Raw genomic sequence first — 14,946 nt, forward strand, 5'->3', positions numbered from 1 at the left:
GGCATAACACCCCAAAAACAAATAACAAAAAATAATAAGCAATCTATATAAATAAAAATGTAAATGTTAATTTGTTCAAAATCTTATATCTCCGAAAGTTCTTAACCAATTGCTTTGAAATTTTGACACAACTTTGCATTCAAATATGCGTGTGTTTTTATATACCCATATTATATATATGTCACCTGTGACAGGTAAAAACATGCTTTTGCCACCTGTGTAAAAGCAACAAGCGCTATTGTTTCTATATTTGCACAGGCAGACTGAGCCACAGCAATGCGTGGCAGGGTACAGCTAGTTAAGAATAATTATGTAGGGCATTGTCTTGAGTGAGTTTGGGCCCAACCCTCACTCAGAAGTTACACTTGGTGCTGGTAGGCTGCGGTCACCACCGTGTTGGCAGAGGCCATTAGCCGCATGCTGGCTCCAGTGACCTGGTGTCTCATCTGTGAATAGAAAAATAGCGGCCAACATATTGCGCATGACGGAAGGTTATGTGCTTGCTTCTTCAATACATCCTATTGATTTTGCTGATAAAACATTGCTTGGCGTTACTCTGTTATCAGTTCTCAGTATATTTTGTATAGGTATATATCAGTTCTCAGTATATTTTGTACAGTTATATATCAGTTCTCAGTATATTTTGTACATATATATATTAGTTCTCAGTATATTTTGTACAGTTATATATCAGTTCTCAGTATATTTTGTACAGTTATATATCAGTTCTCAGTATATTTTGTATAGGTATATATAAGTTCTCAGGAACTCATTGCTACGATGATTCACTTTAAAGTTGATAAGAGTTTTATAGAAAATAAACACGACTGAAGCCATTTCAAGCAATGTTTTTGAATCTGTTAATTTGTGATTTATTTTTTTGCAGAGTTGTGCAAAATGGGTACCCAAAACCATTTGAAATGCAAAATGGAAATGGGTCAAAATTTTTCCATTTGAAAATGCAAAATGCAAAATGGTTTTTAGAAAAGCATTTCAAATGCAAAGTGCAAAATACCTATTTTCAAAATGCATTGAAAATGCAAAATGGTTTCTCAGGTCAAACAATTAAAATAATTATAGAATTTTTAAACAATTTTGTCATTTAACCCTCCGTCAGGCACACCTATGGGCGAACCGAAATCGGGCGCACCCGGCCTGAGAGGCCACCAATATATTTTTAGCCCCCACCTTCCACTATATTAATTCTAATACAAAATACTTGTCGGGTAGTCTTTACTAGGATCTATAGAAAGGAATTAAACCAAATATAACACAAAATAACCAGTTTATTAAACATTACCAACCATAAACTAAAATAAACAATTTTCCAAAAACAGTGTTCAAAATAATTGGTCAAACCGAGCTCCATAGAGGTAATAAAAGTTTTAAAGTAATAAAAATTTAAAGGTAAGGTAGGTGGTAGTCTCTACTGACTGCAGCTGCAGCCAGATATGGACGATGAGATTCCCAAATCAGCAGCCGAAAAACAAGTTTGGCACAGCGCGTTTACGTGGAGTAAACGGATCGGTTGATGACAACCTAAACATTCGTAATTCGTCATCCTCCTAAATCCTGATTCAAACACGCATATTCCACACTTTTGCCTTTTTTGAGGTGTTGTAGGGGATGTGTTTTATTGGAAGCGAGTTTGCAACTGAATCGGCATTCCACTTGTATTCAGACTTCGCCGAGCTAGTTGTCCAATGTTGCTCTCATCGCCTAAATCTTCAACCAAAGCTGGATCTTCAAAAGCATCATCATCGAGAAGAAACGTCACCATATCAACAGCATCATTGCGTTGAGAGAGATCATCTTTTCTGGCCATTTCAGCAGAAACATATGTATATAAAATGCCTAAAACTGAAATTATAATTCAATCGGGCGCACTCTGCCTGAAAGGCCAGGGTCTAATACAGAACTTATTTCTCAAGATACTGATAAACTTCATACAGAACAGGCATAATTGAGTATAATGAACAACTGCAAATAAAAATATTCTGAAAAAGGTCACCTTCAAAATTGTGATGCAATCGGGCGCAGGCGGCCTGTGAAGCTGAGTGTAAGGTATAAGTGAGCTGCGTAAAGACCGACGACTGACTGAAGACGGGCGCCATGTAAGGTTCCTAAAGTTAGGCGAGTAAAATGAGGGAAGGGCGGGAGGCCGCCTTTGAGAATTGGAGAGGGAAAAAATGTCTTTTGTTGGCCTCTGAGGCCGGCTGCGCCCGACGGAGGGTTAATAATGGACATCAATGTAGAACAAACATATTACATGATGGTAAATCCAAAAACACCACGACTACAGATTATGAAACCACAAAAAATTTGCGCGGGACTAATGTTGCCAACATAAAAACATAGAAACTGCTATCTAACATTTAATATTACAGCGTCATGGCCATGTTCAGTATTTGAATCAGTATTTTTTGTAATGGTATCACTCAATTGACAAATGTAAATTATCTCTCATAGCGAGGTTGAGGACCGACTGATATTTGGCGCTTATGAAAAAAAGATGAGTGGAGATAGTAGGAAGATTGCAAAAAAGCATTTAAAATGGAAAATGCATTGAGAAAAGCATTTAAAATGCAAAATGCAAAATGGTTTTTAGAAAAGCATTTAAAATGCAAAATGCAAAATACCCATTTTGCATTTTGCATTTCCATTTGAAATGGATTTATTTGAAATAAAGCACATCTCTGTTTTTTTGTTTGTTTTAACTGCTCCCAACCGTCTAGAGATAGTGAGACTATGGCATTCCCAATTGGGGTATGTTGCGAGACTGAAGGTAGTGGGGAAGAGAAGGAGATGGGGAAGAGAAAGGTGGGAAGTACCTGGTTGATGGAATTTTTTATTGATAGACAAAAAATAGTGGAATGGAGTAATAAAATTATTTTACTAAATTATTGGAATCAACTAATGTTTAAGAAAGATACATTTTTGATCACCTCAGTGGCATAGTGGTATAGTAGCATAGTGAGAGGTAAAGTTGAGCTATGCACCCAAAAGTTGCCACTTCCATGAGGGAAGCAAATAAATAAAAAAAATTATAAGTATTTCATTTTATAAAAATTAAAGCCATTTCTGAATGGTGATCTTTTACCATAGTGATACTGAAAGTATCTACCACACGTAATAACACCCAATTTAAATATAATGTGTCTCCTCTTTGTGTAAATCCAAAATCTTTGTATAAGTATTCAATTTGTTTAATGTTAATGCTAAATTACAGGAAGTGAAGAACCTTATTTATCAAACATTTTTATTTTCAAGATATCCCTGAAGTATTTACTTTACTAAAAATATTAATTTGTAATAAATGTGACTTTATTTATTTTATCTTATTTGTATATGTGATTTACCATTAGAGTGTTATGTCAACAACTGTGTGTTATCTATCATTCGCGATGCTAAAGCAAAAAGCCGCTTTCTCTAAAATAATTGATTTTTTAAAGTAATATTTAGTTTATCGATTTTGTAGAACACCGTTGTGTGTTTTTTTATTTTTTTTTATATTTTTATAATATTATTGCGTTATCTGAATCACATATTGTATAATGTTGCTTCATCCAATAGTACAATATTTACAAAATAATTGCCTTGAGCGATAGAAATTTCCAGGCATTCGGTTTTCACTCATTAAAAAAATGATGCCTTCGAAAGGTTTACATGGAAATATTTAAACTACTTACTGTGGTTTTTTAAAGCTGACGATCTAACATATATATCATTGTTTATCCCACGTGTAGGTTTTATAAAAACTTAAAAATTTCAGATATCAAAATAAATTTTAAAAAATCGTGTACTTACCTAAATTTAGTCAGTCATCGCTCAAGGTAATTTTATTTTATTTTATTTATTTAGGAAAACCAATAAATTTTTAAAATCTTTAAACAATAAACAATACAAATAAAATCTAATGACAGGTTTTCACGTAACACAAAATTATAACAACAAACTAAGGGTCCAATACCCGTGGGCTAAAAATATTTACAATAAATGAGACCTAAATTTGGGTAACCATCGTTCGACTGGTTAATATGGTATACTTTTTACAACATGTAGTCCTTTAATACTTTAACAGCCACACCTTTTATTTACTAACACATTGACAGCCGTTCACAAGCCTCACTCGTGAGGTTTTTTCGAAGAAGACCCTGTTCACGAGTGCCTCTCGTGTTTATTATGTTTATATTAAAATTGATAGCTCTTTTTCTGCTCCGCATAATCGGATTAAGGCTACAAGCACATAGGCAATTCATGTGCATGAGGTATGCAGGTACGAAGGGATGAAGTGCCGCCTCGTCAGTGCGCCACGGATTAGTTAAGTGTGCGTCTATAAAATAAGTAAATAATAATAATAAATAGTAAATAATATAATATAATATATAGTAAATAATATTAAATCATCCTTAGAAAACCATATGACTCCCCTACTTTAGAGATATTTCAGGAATTTAATGTACCATCTATAACAGAATTGTATAAGAGAATCGCCTTATATCAAATTTATAAAGAATATTTTATTTATAAAATTCACCCCTCAGATAGCATAAGCAATAGATTCAAAACAAATGGCTTAATAGCCATTCCTATGCTTAGAACGACCACGGCTCAGCACCACTATTCGTATTTAGGTGTGAGATGGTACAATATATTATTGTCCAAAAATAAAATTAGTGTAACCGAAACTGTGAATTATGAACAATTCAAAAAGTTAATTAAGTCCCTAAAATTGGATAATGATATATTGTACCCCTAATTTTCTTACACTTACTCAATCTGTAAAAAATATATATTAATTTGATTGTCTTTAAAAAAAACTACTTTTATAAATTTTTCTTGATATATTGTACCCTTAATTTCCTCACGCTTACTTAATCTGTAAAAAGATGAATTATTTTAATTATCTTTAAAAAAACAATTTTCTAATTTGTGTACATATGTTAGTATTATGTTTGTATTTATTTCAAAAGTTTTTGATTATTGTTTAAAAAATCATTAGAACTAAATGTAAAGACTCCTCCCATAAACACGAGCTCCTGGAGCTCAACTTATGGAGAAATAGAATAATAATGAACAAATTATTTATAAGTCTGCATATTGTTATCATTTATAATGTTAAATAATAAATAAAAAATAAAAAAAAATAAAAAGTTAGAGTTCTTTTTATTTCTAAAAACTACATTAGATCACCTTATAAATATGAATATAACTATGCCTGTAGATATAAAAGCTATTCTTCTATAAATCTTGCAATCATGCCGAAAAACGACGACAAACCATAAAAAGCCATTTTTTAAATGCACAGCTGTTAATGGGAAAAAAAACACGTGAGGTTTGAGAAGGGCTATTAAAGTATTAAGTGACCATTTTTTCATTTACATGATTTTGACAAATTTTTAAGATACTGAAAAAATTATTTTTCAATTTAGTTAATGTATACTTATTTTTAAATAATAACCGTTTCGCTTTCTCAATTAATGCCGAATTTTTTTTATTTTTTTTTTTATATTAACTCCACACAGGAGGCCCTGAAGAAAATAATTTCCCTCAGGGCCTATGTCATCTTTGGGGATGCTGTGTGGAGGGTCTTTTTGTAGAGAGGAAGGAGTGAACACGGGTCTTGAAGAGTCCCATGTTGTAGGAGGGAGGAAACACAGAGGCCGGCAGTTCGTTCCACAGCCGAGCTGTTGAACTTAAGAACGAATCGTAGAAGCGACCCGTTCTCATGTGACAAATGTCAACCGTGTACAAATGTTGGGCGCGCGTTTGGCGTGTATCCCGACTACGCACCGGTGCCGAAGGGATCAATGACGCTAGTTCCTTAAAGGTCGTTTCATAAACATTCTCCAGTCCCAAGGAGTCATAAATTCACTAGTGTTTTAAAAGAAATATCATCTCTACTTTTGCCAATAAGTTTCTAATAAATGTAATATCAACAGGAAGGAAAAATAGCAAATGTAGAATCAATATCCAGTGATTTTACTAAGTCTAAGGACGAGTTGTTTCGGAGAACTTGACCAATTCTTCAAATTTCAAAGTTAGTTTTCAAGTTCTGTGAAAGATATTTTTAAGTTCTGTTTTTATTTCAGTTCTGTCAAGCAACTAGCCTATAATGATATAATAACAGAATTTGAATAGGACTTTCACATAACCCGTAAATGAACGTTGAAATTTGATGAATTGTTCAAATTCTCCGAAACAACCCGTCCTAAGTGTTTACTGAGTCCTCTGCATGCAAAGTTGTAAACGTTGCAAATGACAAAACATGCAGAGGACAGCCAGGTAAGTATGTTTACCTGAATCTGTTTGTAAATAATAAAATTGGATAGAGCCTAGCAATTCTTAATAAATTTTACAGCGTCCTTGGGGTGATTTTTCACAAAAACGGCACTATATAAATTATCAAACTATTATTATTATTGTAGGGAAGCCACCGAAAACTGAAGGACAACTAAATAGTTGAATTTTTTTTTAACAATATTCCTTTCGACTGCTGTGTATTCATTTTTAGAAGTTAATTAAGACTATCGATCAGTCAAAATACATTAACATGTAGAGGCTAAATGAGGTAGAGGAGGGGAAGCAGATGAGAGGTAGGAAGGATGGGAAGAATCGGACTGTTCAGATCTGATCACTTTACATTGTTATAACCATTTCAAGCAATTTATGTACAAAAAAAATTAAAAAAAAATTGTGACATATGACAGAGATTTGGGGTATGGGAAAGAGATGTAAAAGAGGAAGATTGAGAGTTAGGGACCTGGCTATTCAAGTCTGTTCATTAAAAATTGTTACAACCATTTCAAGCAACGTTTTTACAAAGTCTCAACTTTTTACAAACATATTTAGACTGTATTATAACATTGATTTTCTGATTACTGTACACATAACGTATCACTAATATTCATCAAGATAAGATTTGTGTGTTGACATGACATGAAAATGGACCTCGTCATTTAATTTTGCCAGTTAATTCTTATCATTTCTGTATAATCTATTGATATAATTTCAACCTCAGATTGCAGTAATCACTGAGTAGAAATGATATTTTCATATTGCCCTGGTTAAATTGATGAAAGTCTGTAATTTAGAATCGAAATGTTGCTTGGAGTGACTTTAGCCGTGTTTAATGGCCAGATCTGAATATCTAGGGACTTCTCAATCTTTCTCTTCCTCATCTCCTTTCCATCCCCACTTCCTTCAGCCTCACAACATACCCCAATCGTGGATGATATAGTCCCACAGACTCTGGGCTGTCGGTACTCTCGTGCGGTATTCTTCATTCATTTTAGATTGATGGAAATACAATTTAATTAGCTTGTCATTGTTGAAGAAATTTATTCTCAATACAGTACTCTCTCAGAAATCCTCCGCTCGGTTATATTTGTATAACTGCTAGATCCGCCGTTATTTTGACTAGTTGAAAGCGTAGTTGGTTCCCTGAAGGCCCCACGAGAGAAGAGGGTCTCATCTATCCTCCACTCCTCCTTGGTTCCCTGAAGGCCCCATGAGGAAGAGGTCCTCATCTGTCCTATCCACTCCCTCTTGGTTCTCCGAAGGCCCCCCCCAAGTAAAAAGTGCCTCATCTCTCCTCTCCACTCCTTTTTGATTCCCTGAAGGCTCCACGACGGAAGATGGCCACATCTCTGAATAAGTTTACAAAATGGAATCTTCTTGCAAGCGTAAACACGACACCATTCATTTTTTATATATATTGTTTTTAGCATATTTTGTATGGATGCACTATAATCCAACATTTTTACTAATTGGGCACTGGGTTTGGGGTGACGTGTTAGTGAGAGATGACTAAATTTATTTATCAACAAAAATGTGCGCATTATTTAATGACATGGTATGAAACATTATTGTAAAATAGTAAATAAAGATATGGAAATGAGAAAAGATAAATATCTTTATTGCATTTAAATAATGCTACAATGATAATATACATTATTTTGAAATCTATATGAATAAAAGTGTGCCCCATAGACTCAAAAACTACTGAACCAATTTTGCTGAAAATTTCAAAGTTTATTCTTATCCCCTGGACCTTATTTGGTCACATTTTGGCCAATTTGCAAACTCCCGCGAGCTCACGCTGGCCAAAATGTGGCCAATTTGAAGTGATATTTTAAAACATTTTTTTGGAATTATTTCATAATCTCCAACTCCAATATTCGATTAATCATAAAGCTAACTTGAAAACTTTTTTCAAACTCTAACAAAATATGTCCCTCATCTCTTCTGACTTATTTGTTATTGACATTCCATGAACCGAAAATATTTAAATATTTTTTTTACAAATCATTGAACATGTGTTTACACATTAAAAAATTATGTTATAATTTAAATGTATAGCAGTGCTTATCAACTAAACCATAGACAACATACAGAAGTAATAAAATTTAATATTGCTCTAAGTAGGTACTATGAACGGCAATTTTAAAGTAAATAATAAGCAAAATTCATGCTTTTTTAAATTTAATGATTTTTTAACATTTTTTTCATAATTCCTAAAAATATGTAATAAAGTATCAAATGTAGGTGCATTCAAAGGCTCTTTAGCACTTTAAGCAGTTTATATGTCTCCATATTGAAATTCGGAATTATAATTTTTTGAAAGAGTGCGGTAATTTTCAAAACCAAACACTTAAAAATTTCCGAGCGCTCAAGGCTGAAATTGATTATATGTATAGCAGAACGCTCCAGCGGTCAGGATAAACTTTTGTTTGACAGGAGTTTTTAGAGAGTGGATTGTTTGATAAAAGAAGTTGTAGACACCCAACGAAGACTTAACACGTTATCTTTGCACTGGAATGAAGAGTTGAATAAAAGTTTTATAATAGCAACAATATGGTAAACAGTGGTGAATGAAGGGAAAAACTGTTTTTTAACAATAACAATGTGGATTTCATGATGCTACATGAAGTGAGTGGTAGAAAAATTCGGGGAAGCCCGAGGAAAACATGCGATAATCAAGTTAAACAAGCTGGTCAGTAGCTGGGTTGGCATCGCATTTGGGTCCCACCCAGGCGTCACACATTCAATTCCTCGGCTGGCTAAGTCCTCCATCACAACACAAGCAATATTTTCCACTTTTTGTGGTGTTAGAAGGAGATTTTTAAATATTGTCAGGTTATTCGTAACCTGGGAAAGTTTGTCTTGGTTTAAAAAAAAAAAAAAAGCAATTATGTCTGGTAAAATAGGCGTATGTGATGAAGGAACAAAGGAGTGTAAAAATAATGTATGATATAGAACTCAATTGTAAATGCAGTCGGGGTCGTCCGAAGATGATCAAGAGAAAAAAATACATTAAAAAAAGTAAAGTAAAAAAGTTATTTTTTTAATTTTGTCATGTAAAACAATATCGGGTCTATTATGACTAATCGTTCGGTCTGTTAGTATAGTTTCATCATATTATTTATTTATTATTATTATTAGGTTAAGTTATTTTTTTTTTTTTACAATTTTTCTTAACTTCGTTGTTCTTTTTTGTCAAGGTACCGTAAATCTAAATTTGGTTCTGTTTTATTTTTAGTTCTTCGATTCGGAATATCCGGCCCGCATATCGGTGTCAAGCAGCCTCGCCAACAGGACCTATCCAATCTTCATAACCGCCAGACAGCAGAAAGGTAAGGGCCACTCCCTTTTCATTCTGCTTTTAACTATCTTTTTGACTTTATCTATGGGATCCGAGATAGGTGTATTTAACTAAGTATGCAATTATCTGAAGAATATTAGTCAAAATATTACAGTGTTAACGAAATCAAGTCAACAAATTAAAAACTTCAATTTAAATCTATTAATCACTAAACAAACAATAATTGGATTATAAAGTTATTAAAGATTACCCTGATGATAACCAACCTCCAGCACCAGAAGTAAAAATACTTTCCTTGGTTAAAAAGTTTGGTTTATTAGTAGCTTGTGGTTACTTAAAAAAAAAAAATTATGTTAAACTATTACTTTTAAGACAAGTTTATTTTATGCATGGCACAAAGGATAACAAATTATTATAAGCAATAATTACTCGCCTGAAATGTACATAAATTGAAAAAAAAATTATTATAAGCAATCATTTTTGATTGAAATACTAGTACATATTGAATTATTTGGCGGGTTGGGAATAAGCCGATGTAGCTTAGTGGTTCAGATCACCTGACCAGCAATCAGAAGGTGCGGGTTCAATTCCCGTTGGCGGCATTTATTTTTACTTGGGAGATATTTTCAATTTGTGTGGATATTTCAGGCGAGTAATTACTGCTTATAATAATTTTTTATAGTTAAAAATTGGCCAAATGAGCAAACGCGTCTCATTAAGAGAGGTTTCCGCCATGTTAGATTAAGTCGGAGAAAACTGAATTGGCTTCTATTTTGCAGGTGTGTTGTCATGGCAGCTGCCGCTAGTGGTCGGACAGCAGGAACACCTCAGTATCTCCCGCACGCTCTGTCCGAATAAGAACTTCTTCCTTCAGGCAGCGAACTCCAACAACACCAAAGGTACTTATTTACTATTATCCTTCTGATCGTCCCCCTGTCCTATTTGGTTTGGAGACCCATCGCCTTGACGCAGCGCCTCCAGACGTCCCTGTTCTACGATACTTCAGCGGCCTCCATTCATAAATATAACTATATATCCAGCAGTCCTCTTTTTTCAGGCGTTGCTTGTATTGTCGATGAGTACTATTATTCTGAGACCACTGTAAGTTTCTGTAAAACCCAAAGACTGAAATGTGCTGGACCTGTAAGAATGCCAGATGATAGGACACTAGGTAGGTAGTAGGTAGTTGATCACTCTATTCAATAATATTTCGATGATTTGTATTTTCGTGTAGCGCGGTTTTTATGAAAAACAATCTCAAGAGCGATGTGTTAGGTTAGGTATCAGAAGTTAAGTGCCTAGAGCGGACTGCTCCGATTGCGCCCGCGTATGGGTGGGCAGACCAAGGAAGAAGTGGATATACTGTGTTGAAGTGGATCAGAGCAGTACAGGAAGGACTGAGAACTGAAGGCGGATGGAGCCCGCAGCTAGTTGAGAAGTTCTAATCCAACTCTGAAATATAGCATTGTGATGATGATGTTAAATTAAATGAATTCTTTGTTGTATATTACTAAACTAGCTGTACCCTGCCATGCATTGCTGTGGCTCAGTCTGTCTGTGCGGATAGAGAAACAATAGCGCTTGTTGCTTTCATGTCCAACAGATCCCGCTGCTTTTTTTAAAAACAGCATGTTTGTCCAACAGATGGCGCTGTTTTTCAAGAAAAGCGTTTTTACCTGTCACAGCTGACTTCTATATAATGTAGGTATATAGAAAAACATGCGTATTCAAATGCAACATTGTGTCAAAATTTCAGAGATTTAAGATTTTGAACAAACGAACATTAACATTTTTATTTATATAGATTTATTTCCTCCATCGACCGATTTTGGAACAACCCTTTTGCCAGTATGATGGTTATACCAACTATATTATTTTTATATTCTTCTTTTTTATGTGACGGTTAGATGAATCAAGAGTCCCAACTGCCCAGAGCCTATGAATATTGGAGTGCTGTGAAGCAAATGAAAATGGTGAGGGTAGGAAAGAAGAGAAGATAGATGGAGGTTGATTTCTTGGTGGGTAATCTAACCTAACTTCTCTTTTTATTGTAAATTTTGGCGGCACAGTTTAGATTTTTTTATGGTCTTAAGTTGGTCAATTGTCTTTAATTTTTAATAGAATTTCTTTGTTGTTCTATTTTAAAAGTCATGCACGATTTTCTCAGTTGCAATGAGTTTGGAAGGCGAAACAGAAGTCATGTTAATTTCTAAAAAACAAATGGACCTACCTAGTAGAGCATCAAAATACCAAATGACTTATGGGAAGATAACTAGAGTAGTACATTGTGTAAACAAGATACATGGCCAAATACTCAATAACAAACCTGGCGCACTTTATTAACTCTCGACAGGCCAAGATGCCAAACAAAACGTCGGTAACCAAATGGGTCTTACGACGACCCCATGCATTTTTCTGTCTTATGGGCTTTTAAACTATAGAAATCCCAATTATTCAGTCAATTATTAGTGGTAACTTATGTATTTGCGCAGGAATACGTAAAATACTAAAATTACTATTACTATACCATTATTTTTTCGCAAATGTACACTCCTCTTCCATCCACAAGCAAATGCTTTTAATGGAAGAGTAGTATAAATAGAAAACAGAAGCTGAATTGTAATATTATGTTCAAAAGTTTAATTAATAATAAAAAAGGTCAAGTATTTAATCTAATATAAGGAGGATTGTAATTTTGGGTACCACCTACTCCCCCACTTGGCTGCGGGAGAGTTAAAGGGACTGAGTTAATGTCAAAGTGAAAAATGAGTGATATGTAACTCACTTTGATGCTGTCATTGGGTGCTTACGAAAGCTTGGCAGAAGGTCTATTAACAATATTAATAATGAATAACTTAATAAATGAAGTGAATAAAATTAATAACATAAAAACACCCCAAAGTGATGTAACTTGATTAATTAACTTAACACATTATAGTCGGGGGCTTCAAACAACAGACTCTAGCCTATAGCGGGTGTTTTTCGCGATTAGCGCATAAATATATCGCTTTCCTAAAATTGACACAATTTCTAAACCAAATAATATTTTCAACTGAAATTTTCAAAGAAATCATATATGACATTTGATCATCAAAAATAAATTTTTTTTGCCGAATTTGGACTTCGCAAATTTGTTCATAATGTGGCGAGTAATTTGCGCTCCCATGTAAAAATGTCTATTCATTCAAAAGCAGATTTTACTTTTAAGAACTAAATGGTGATATTATAATGCGAGATGCCTATATACTGTCAGATTGATTTATTGACAAATCACAGTCAGCTTTACCCCCTTCGTTCTTCAACAGTTGATTTTACCCCTCACCTTTAATTTCTAGTCTATATATTCATATGTCTGTGGTGTCAATTAATTAGAAGAGATAAATATAAAGAGGGTAAAAACGATATTTTAAAATTAAAACTTATTATTTTTGTGAGTGGATTTGCAGGTGCAATAAAACGAATGTATAGGTACTTTTGCTTTCATTGTTTACTTTTTACTGAACTGATAAACAATGCACTGAGATTGGAGTTAGTGATTTGAAAAACTTTTAATAGGACAAGATCTTATAAAAAAAAAAAAATAGTTATATGTGTAAATAATTAGATAAATATTCTTAAATTAAACAATATTATACTACCGGAATCAGAATAGGTGAGCACCGGTAAAATAATTACATACATTGGTCTTTTTATAATATTGACAACGCATTAGCAATATGTATTAACATTTCATAATTATTTTTTTCGATTGACCTTCCACTTCTGGACTCGTAGAGCTGCCTCTGGTATGTAGTATGTAGCCTGTCTATTTTTGTCAACGCGAACACTTCTATACTCAATAGTATCCCATACAGAGATGTGCAAAATGGGTACCCAAAACCATTTGAAATGCAAAATGGAAATGGGTCAAAACTTTTCCATTTGAAAATGCAAAATGCAAAATGGTTTTTAGAAAAGCATTTCAAATGCAAAATGCAAAATACCTATTTTCAAAATGCATTGAAAATGCAAAATGGTTTCTCAGGTCAAACAATTAAAATAATTATAGAATTTTTAAACAATTTTGTCATTTAATAATGGACATCAATGTAGAACAAACATATTACATGATGTTAAATCCAAAAACACCACGACTACAGATTATGAAACCACAAAAAATTTCCGCAGGACTAATGTTGCCAACATAAAAACATAGAAACTGCTATCTAACATTTAATATTACAGCGTCGGCCATGTTCAGTAGGGTGGAGTGACGTTGTATGGGACTTTTTTTTTTAAAGATGCCAGTACTGTAATAGCAAAAAAAAGTTGCCTTTATATAACACCTCTTTCGTCTAAAAAAATCAACTCGATCGAAACATTCCTTTATTCAACAACCAGCACATTTATATTTAGAAAAAAATTGTATGAAAAAAGTCGTTGAAAACTCTGACAAGCATTATAAACAAGCGATATTCATAGCAAAAATACAATTTTATTAGGGGTTTTATAGCTAATAAGGTGCATAACACATGTGAAAATAAAAATAAAATTACCATAGTTTCTAGGCGGGGTCTATTTTTGGTTTTTTGAAGAGGATTATTGATTTTTTATTGTTTTTTTCGTGTTTTTGAGAAACATGTTTTTTTAGTAAATAAAATACTTTAACAAAGAGAACTTTTGTTAAAATTATCGAAGTTTTATAATATTTATCGTGTTTTGAAATGAGATTTGGTGTGAAATTCGGGCATTATATGCCTAGATTTTATTGTCGCCCGAATGAATCCATCTCTTGCTTCAGGCCCAACTGTAGACAACGATGCCTGGGTAACTAATTTGATGCACCTCTCGACCGCTTGAGTGTGGCAGGGAAATCTGGGAAATTCAATACTGTCCTTTTCTTCACCGAAATTATTTATCATTTTGACTAGGTCGTCATTACTGATTTCGGATAGTATCGGTGGCGGTGTAACTTCGCATTCCTGCCAGTTGATAATATCGTAATATTTACTTGCTGAAAAGTTTATTGTTGAAATAATAAAGTCTCTAACAACAGATGGACTCGGACATCTATCTCGCGCCTTTAATATTCGTCTCAAACCCAATTCTCTTACAATAAGGTTGTCATCCATTATCATGGATAGTAGCAGATTTTCCGGGTGGCAAAAATAGGCGTTTCTTTGAATTACTGGATTAATTATATCTCGTAGATCGGTGCTCAAATATCGGGTGAGTTTTATTATAGTAAAAACATGTAATGCCCCATCTTTACACGACGGGTGCCTCTTTATCTCAAACCATGTCGGAACATATGCTTTAACAACATATTCAGCAAGAATTTTTAGGTTCACTGAAGGGTTAGT

The 14,946-nt window shown here is 33.7% G+C and overlaps 1 protein-coding gene across 1 annotated transcript in view; it reads left to right on the plus strand.

Moving 5' to 3' along the window:
• LOC149410631 (SID1 transmembrane family member 1-like) overlaps nt 1–14,946 on the plus strand; it is a 64,631-nt gene that overhangs the window by 3,315 nt on the left and 46,370 nt on the right. The window contains exons 3-4 of the mRNA XM_089648300.1: nt 9,542–9,635; nt 10,384–10,503. Coding sequence (XP_089504426.1) covers nt 9,542–9,635; nt 10,384–10,503 — 214 coding nt within the window. The remainder of the gene's footprint in view (nt 1–9,541; nt 9,636–10,383; nt 10,504–14,946) is intronic.

This window comes from Hesperophylax consimilis, chromosome 27, assembly GCF_061612785.1.
Source record: "Hesperophylax consimilis isolate HC1 chromosome 27, BYU_Hcon_1.0, whole genome shotgun sequence".
NCBI lineage: Eukaryota > Metazoa > Arthropoda > Insecta > Trichoptera > Limnephilidae > Hesperophylax > Hesperophylax consimilis.